This window comes from Ornithodoros turicata, chromosome 7, assembly GCF_037126465.1.
Source record: "Ornithodoros turicata isolate Travis chromosome 7, ASM3712646v1, whole genome shotgun sequence".
In the NCBI taxonomy this organism is placed as follows: Eukaryota; Metazoa; Arthropoda; class Arachnida; order Ixodida; family Argasidae; genus Ornithodoros; species Ornithodoros turicata.
In genome coordinates this window covers 37,330,575-37,337,723 of record NC_088207.1, presented here as the reverse complement: position 1 = coordinate 37,337,723, position 7,149 = coordinate 37,330,575, and the positions used below count along the sequence as shown (strand labels likewise).

General features: G+C 46.2%; 1 protein-coding gene across 1 annotated transcript; it reads right to left on the bottom strand.

The window, feature by feature from the left end:
* Positions 1–1,147: 1,147 nt before the first annotated feature.
* LOC135399842 (phospholipid scramblase 1-like) lies at positions 1,148–7,024 on the bottom strand. The gene is made up of 6 exons (XM_064631583.1): positions 6,884–7,024; positions 6,729–6,806; positions 5,993–6,132; positions 2,783–2,947; positions 2,536–2,697; positions 1,148–1,270 (listed from the first exon to the last, which is right to left on the bottom strand). Exons 1-6 carry the CDS (start codon positions 6,972–6,974, stop codon positions 1,208–1,210), a joined length of 699 nt encoding a protein of 232 aa, XP_064487653.1. The 5' UTR covers positions 6,975–7,024; the 3' UTR covers positions 1,148–1,207.
* Between the last annotated feature and the right edge of the window lie 125 nt (positions 7,025–7,149).

Below are 7,149 nucleotides of genomic sequence, written 5' to 3'. Positions count from 1 at the left end.
GTCATTAGTCACGCCTCGTTCCTTTGTTCGGGGCCAATATTGAAACTTTCCGGTCATAGGACAATTTCTTTTCACTGTGATATAGAGAATGGTTTAGACAGCTTGCGCATTTTTTACGCGGTCCAGTGACATTAAACATTGACACCGGCCACGCTTAGCTCGGTTGCTTCACCTTTGCTTCAGGACGGGAACTCGCTGAAGCCAGAAATCTACACAATGGCGTTTTCGGAGCGTTAAGTTCTAATGTGTACTCCGTGAGGGCATGAAAGTGGTCGGGCCCTTTTTCTTCGCTGCCATTTCTGTGCTGTGCACGTCGCGTCATAACACGAAACTTAGCTTAGTTACGTATAAACTAGTATTCGGCTTTAACAGGTTGTGGATTTTCTGCATGACGTTCCAGGAGTCCGCATGTGTTACACTGGAATCGAGACGCGCTTGCGCCGAATGTGATTGAATTCATGGTAGCAGCGTAATTCGCACGGAGAACAGACAAGAGGTATACACAGGACTCATACTGAATAGCACCGAATGAAATTTAATAGCAGTACACACGCTTTGTGACGTCACCCACTTCCAGGAGAAACAGCAGGCGTTGTAGAATATATCGCCCTATAGGAGCGCGGACAGGAACACACATACATATCTCGCGAAACTACGATTTGGCGGCAGTGCACAATTTCACGATGGCATTTCTGCGTTGAATGATTGAACTTACGCGCGGAGTAAGTACTGATGAATGCTGTAACCATGGACGCTGTATAACACGCTTCTTTTTTGCGTGGAGAAGGCTGCTAGGCTTGTGGACTGTTGAGGGCCATTGGCGATTTGACAACATATATGGATAATTAACCTAATTTACGCTGCTGAGAACTACTCAATTTCAGTGCTACTTTCAATACTGGCTTTATTTCACGTACGGAATGATTCATACGGAAGTGTAATGTTAGGTGCACACGGACAGTTCGTCCGTCACGCAGAAGAGAATTACCCGAAAGCAGAATTTGGATGTCTTTACCCAAGCAGCACAACATGTTGGCCCAATATTGGACCAATATTGGCAATGTCGGCCCAATATTGGTCCGGTATTGCCAATATTGGGCCAACTTGTCGTGCTGCTTGGGTATGCTCTTTGATTTAGATGTGAGTGGATATTGACCGAAATTTATTTTTTAGTATGTGGTTACGACAGGAAGACAAGACATACACGTCATAAAATCCCGAGCAGACGGCATCGGTCCAAATTTGCTGGCTTCTCAAAGAAGAGGAAGTCCTGAAAGGGGGAAAACAATCAACTAAGATAAAAATGAACATACATGAAACAAATGAAACATACCCCATAAATGGTTAGGTACCTGTCATTTGCAACAATGGCCATCACTATCTATGCAAGCTTTTACACCCGAAGAATACTCTGGGACGTAAACCGGTACGGTACCGGTACTTTGTACCGCGTTTTCGTGTGTGCGACAAAGCGTCTGTAAAATAAACATGATGCGTAAAGCGCTTCGTAAAACTTGACGACCACGTGACCGACGTGGTTCGTGTAACAGTTGCAATAGCCAATAGAATCCAAGAACGAAAGGACAGCAAATAGCCATCTTGGCGCTTCTATGCCAACCACGACGTTGCCTTGACATTGCACAACACGACCATGTGGTTCGCTCTGCGTGCACGAACGCTGCTTTCACGTAGTCAACATGCGTGTCTGTGTGTAGGTGTGTGTCCCTATGTGTAGGGTGGAGTCACCGTTTGCAGAAGCTAACGCCGCAAAGCCGCAATTTTGAAGCCCATACTCGCCATGCATGAATGCTGTGTTGCGATTTTAACCCACCTCTGCTGTGCATTTACTCAACTCCAAAATGTAGTGTGCAGCTAAATGTTTTGCTACGCTTTTGTGAGCGCATCGCGACTCGCGAGTGTGCGTGGGAATCAAGATGGCGGAAATTCCTAGTAGACGACGCGGTTGTCTTCCCCAAGCAAGGAGGTTATATATACTGAAACAGGTGTCCGAGGCGTCTTAGAAGGGGCAGCGCGTCAATAAACACCTGCTGAATAAGGTAGCTCTAGAATGTGTGCTTTTATGTCAACATGCAAAATATACAAAAAGTGTTCAAAAAAGCGTTCGGGCCATCTGCCCCATTTAAATGGACCGTGAAATGCAGCTGGAAGTCGCTGGATAAAACTCTCATAACCCCCTGGCAAGTGCGAGCACCACCTATCAAATCTAAGATTTAGTGCTTATACGGCTCAAAACATGCGGCAGACGAACTGATTCTTTTTATCGGTTCCCCCGAAAAACGCAGCACCATAAACCAAACCTTGCTTTGTAAACTTTGCCTGCAACCATACTGGCGGTGTCAGTTTTTGCCCCATCGAATAATGCGCCGAATAATCCCCCGCTCGAAATTTCTCGTATGGGGGTTCGCCACTCCAGAAGTTCTGCTATATAACCTCCTTGGTCTTCACACTACAGAGGGAGCTAGCATTCTGTACTGAGTAGGAAGTGGATAACACTGGGTAGTGACATTGACGTACGATTAAAAACGCTGTCGCAATAACAACGGCTTTCAGTTTGGCGTCCAGGTCCATGGGGAAGCAAACACCAAAGGTGTCTGCATCTGTCAGTAATTCTTTTAGCAAACCGGACCATTGTTTACTGATCAGACCGACTTCTTTATTGTGGGGTGGCGACAGTACCTAGAAAATAAGCGTCTGCGTTAGTGCTCTCAGTCCAATACGTTCTGCAAAAACTCTGTGATGACGTATGTGCCGCCCCGCTTACTCTGAACGGTACGTCTCCGCAGCAGCACCAATGAAAATGTGGTCCAACGACGATGAACCTCGTGTGCCTTTCGGCGTCCTGCACGAGGAATGTTGGACGGAGTGCACCTCGTTGTTGTTCCACGTGTCCGATAATATATCCTGGTGGGGACGATACTTCCATACTCTACTTATTGCAAACGAAGAAAAAGAAAATGCAGAATAGCAATCAACTGTTCTCCCCGCTAGTATTGTAATAACACAAACTATTAGCGAATTCGGGTGGTCATTTCGTAGCAAAACGGCCGAGCGCTCGGAAATTGCTAGGTCGGCGACCGAGCTGGATCACGTGACCGTTGCCACCCGAACATGATTGCTAGGAATCTAGCGGTTTTAGGTACTTGAATCACGCTAGGGGCGTCGCGGTCGCAAGTCTTCGCGTTCTGTCGTCTGCTAAACCACGTGATTTCAACATGCGGGCCAATGAGGGCACTCGCCACCGTTGCAGTGCGGATGTGACGACACCGGATACAGTTGAGCAATCTGCTGCTCGATCGTTTTGAGACCGGGCAAAAAAAGTGCTAGCTAGCAAATTCCGAGCGTTCGGAAAGCGCCACGCGAACATGCAAGATTTGCTTCATTTTGACCAAGCGAACATGACTGCTCGAGATCTGGCAAAAAAAGTTGCTCCGAAATGGCCACCCGAATTCGCCATATGAGAAGCACGCGTTCACATCTTGAACAAATGTACTCAATGTATTACTATTGTCGCACAAGATCCTTGCTCATGGAAATCTTGTCCTACGCTACGTTAATGCCAAAGTCCGTTAGTGCATTGTTAGTGTATGCTGGTCACCGTAATTAAATTCATTGGAAACATCACACAACTTTCTCTTGCCTACACCCTTAAAATGAACTTCCCCACAAAGCACGCTCCAAGCCAAGCCAACCATCCCGAATGACATCGTCCTCTTCCCTGATTTGTTGAAAACGGGAGGTGTACACCTTTTTGTGGCACTTGTGCAGGTATGTTAATTGTCACAAAAAGGCGTACACTTTCCACAAACCAAGAGTGATAGGGGTATCTCTCTGTACGATGTACGTGTACCTTTAGCGTGTGTGTGGTGAAGCCTTGTTTAAAGAGTTCAGGACTCCAGGCAGGAGGCAACGTTAAGAGGACAATGCCAGCATTTTTTCTCTTTTATTTTTATTAGTATGATTTTGCCATGGCGACTTCAGAGGAGAGGTTTATCGGACTCGTTTAATTCCACGCTGATACATCTTGCCAGCGTTATTATCAGGAAAATATTCCAGCGGTTTCCGCGCGATTTTTTTCGCTTCTGTTCACTTCGCCAGCTCCGACTGCGAAATTATAAATGCTCGAAGGAGCTCTAAAGCAGCTTCTCTAGTTTCGCGTCTAATACGTTCCCTCCTAAGTTTCCACACCGTGGAAAGCTGACACTGACAGAGTTTGATTGCTTTACTGACGACCAGAAGAAGATCGTGTGCATCATTTTGATACCCCGTGCAAAAGTTGATAATTTGGCAAGTCTATGAAACGATACACATCTGTAGCTGACGGAAAAACACTGCACTGTGTTGAGCTACAAAGGGAATGTTAGGCAGAAAAACATGAACAACCAGAAAACCAAAATGTATGATACTACATATCTTTCGTATACTCAGACGCATGATGCACTGATCCTAGATATGAACAAGGGCGATTTTAGAAGCGAAGTGCACCTAAGAATACTACACTTTCTGTCGACTTCTACCACGCACACAGCCCTGATTTCCAGTGCTTCGCTTATAGTGTTTATTCACTGACGTCACTCCTCCAGATGGCACTAGCTTCGAAAAGGCGAAATCGCCGCCATATGTAGGTCCCTCGAAGTTTGGTTCCGGTTTTCGTTCTCTGCCTTTACGCTATTTAGAGGACTATATTAACGTTGAAAACATGGAAATTACTTGGATTATCGGACCAATAATATTCACAAAGTACAATAATTTAGAAACACTAGATGTACGGTGAATGCGATGTGGGTGAAGACCTGGACAGTCAGAACCTGAGGACCTGCACCATGGCGGCAAATCCGCTAGCAGTAGTGGAATTATCCCGCGGATGACGTCATGTGAATAAGCCCTATAGGGAACGAGGGTTGTGACGGTGGCGCCTCGGTGCGGCGAGCGTCAATCTTAGATGTTAGGAGAGCATCCCGCCAGCCTATGCTTAGCCAGCCTACTGAAATAACGACCAGCCAATGGAGCTCAGACGTCAACTGTTGCTTAGTTGACTGTCCCGACGCGTACACAAACTCTCCCGAAGGCACCCGTTTCTCTGGCTTTTCCATCCGTTCCTGCTAACGTTCGTCAAATAAACCGAAGGGTACAAATTGTACGCGGACAAAAAGAAGTTGTTTTCCGCTTTGCAGTAATGTCGCAACGTAAAAGCATGCACTAATGCGCAACGTTGCATCGTCTCGTATTACCGACAACCTGTAACATTCCAGCACTAATGGAAGCAACTGGATGCCGAAAAGGTTCTCGAAGATATGCAGTCAGCACTTACTTTAATGGATTTGTTTACTCCCTGTCGCATGAACCACAAATAACGAGTTTTAGGAAAATGTTGAAGTTTCACGATAACGTGCCCGCAAACATAAGCCAATCGCCTGAAACCCTTGGAGTGGCTGACATCACGTTGCTGACATCTGATCGCCTAACAGCGATACGGAGTCACCATCGGAGGGCGCTTACGCTTCTGAATAGCTTCATAATATTCCCGAATATTCCCGGAGAGGAGCCGTAAAACGAAGGCAACCGTAGATCAGGTATCTGCTCGGTGGCTGTATGCTTCCTTGAGCTCCATTCGTTTCCCTCATGACGCCAAATACGTGTTTGCTTTGAAACACTCGGCGACCTTTCTGAAACGTTGCGCGCGGCGCGCACGCACGCACGCGGACAAAAAAAAAAAAAAATCCCTCAGCCTTTATTTTCTGCAGCCCTGCCTTCCTCACAACACACAAGTATAATTGAAGCGCCCGCGTTTTCCTACGCTTCAATCCACGTGCGCTATGTAAACATGGATATCTCTCCCGACATCTAACTTCGCCTCTTGCCACTGGCGGCGCTTTGCGTTTCGCTCCAGGGCCATCTACAGTTCGTGCTCGTTCCCTATTGCATTATCACCGTTCATCTCGCATCACGGAACGTAGTGTAGGCTTTGTAATACCTGAACACACCATGAACACCAGCAGCTGTCGCATCTTAGTGGTCTGTTCATGTGAATGATGTCTGATCCGCTTACGTCCCTGAGAGCCATGGTGAAAGGCCGAAGAGTCCCACAGCCGTTGCGTGTGCAGATGTCGCTCTCTGCAGATGGTACGGAGGCGTTACAAGGCGCACGTAGTAAGTAATGGACCACATAATGCATATGCAGCACAGCAGCAGTCCCCCTTACAGCTGTCACTGCGGTTTCTCAGAATTCCCCAACGGTGTACACGGATTTTGCTCCACGTATGGGACTATGACAATGAAGTGTTGTTCTGCAATGTTGTATTAAGTAAGTTATAAATGACGGACTCCCTTCAGAGTATCATAGTGTGTCAAGTTACGCAGGTGTAATAGAGGATACGCAGATTAGCGCGACCCATCGCTTTCGACAGCAATATGCGACCCAGAACGTGCTTGTCTTGGCCAAGTGAGGTAGTTTCCAGAATATGGTGGCGAAATAATAACGATCGGCAGAAAGTAGCGACTATCATATGAAGTTTTATAATATATCCATAACAGATTCACAAAGAGATAGAGTTTGTTTACATGTTTGCGTTTACTCACTGTTTCCATGCTCGTCAACCGTTGCCCCTGGAACTTAATGTTCCCGATGTACTTCGAAGCGCTTCAATGGCATTAATATGATTTTTTAAATCTTAAATATGACAGACAAATCGTGCGATAGCGAATCTCACCTTCGGTCGCATAAAATAATTCCTGTCCCTCGTTGTTGACGACGACGTAAGCATTAGCTGTCTCGAAGCCCGTTAACACTGAAAGCAATGAGGATGTCAATACGGCTTCTTGCCATGTGACACAACCGCGCAAAAGCTGGTCCTATCTCTTATACCTTCGATAAGTTCCACTTTTTGTCGTATTATGAGTTGGTCGACTGTCTCCAAGTACTCCAGTCCTGGGGCACAGCTTGTTAATCGCATCATTTCTGAAATAGTTGCGCAATAATTTTGAACAAAGTGTTGTGAGAACCTTCCGGCAGAGAGCCACCCGCGGTCGCCCTTTTTATTTCTATTTTGTTGCAGAGATAAAACTGTATAAACTAGCTTTTTTAGTATGCGCGACGTATATAGTATAAATATATAAGGCAACGTATGTTAC

What these genes read in the sequence shown, in the direction of transcription:
- LOC135399842 (XM_064631583.1), bottom strand. Translation starts at nt 6,974, where the DNA reads ATGATGCGATTAACAAGCTGTGCCCCAGGACTGGAGTACTTGGAGACA. An exon ending in AAAAGTGGAACTTATCGAAG is followed by an intron (nt 6,807 to 6,883) that starts GTATAAGAGATA and finishes CATTGCTTTCAG; the next exon opens with TGTTAACGGGCTTCGAGACA. An exon ending in GCGGAGACGTACCGTTCAGA is followed by an intron (nt 2,698 to 2,782) that starts GTAAGCGGGGCG and finishes CTTATTTTCTAG; the next exon opens with GTACTGTCGCCACCCCACAA.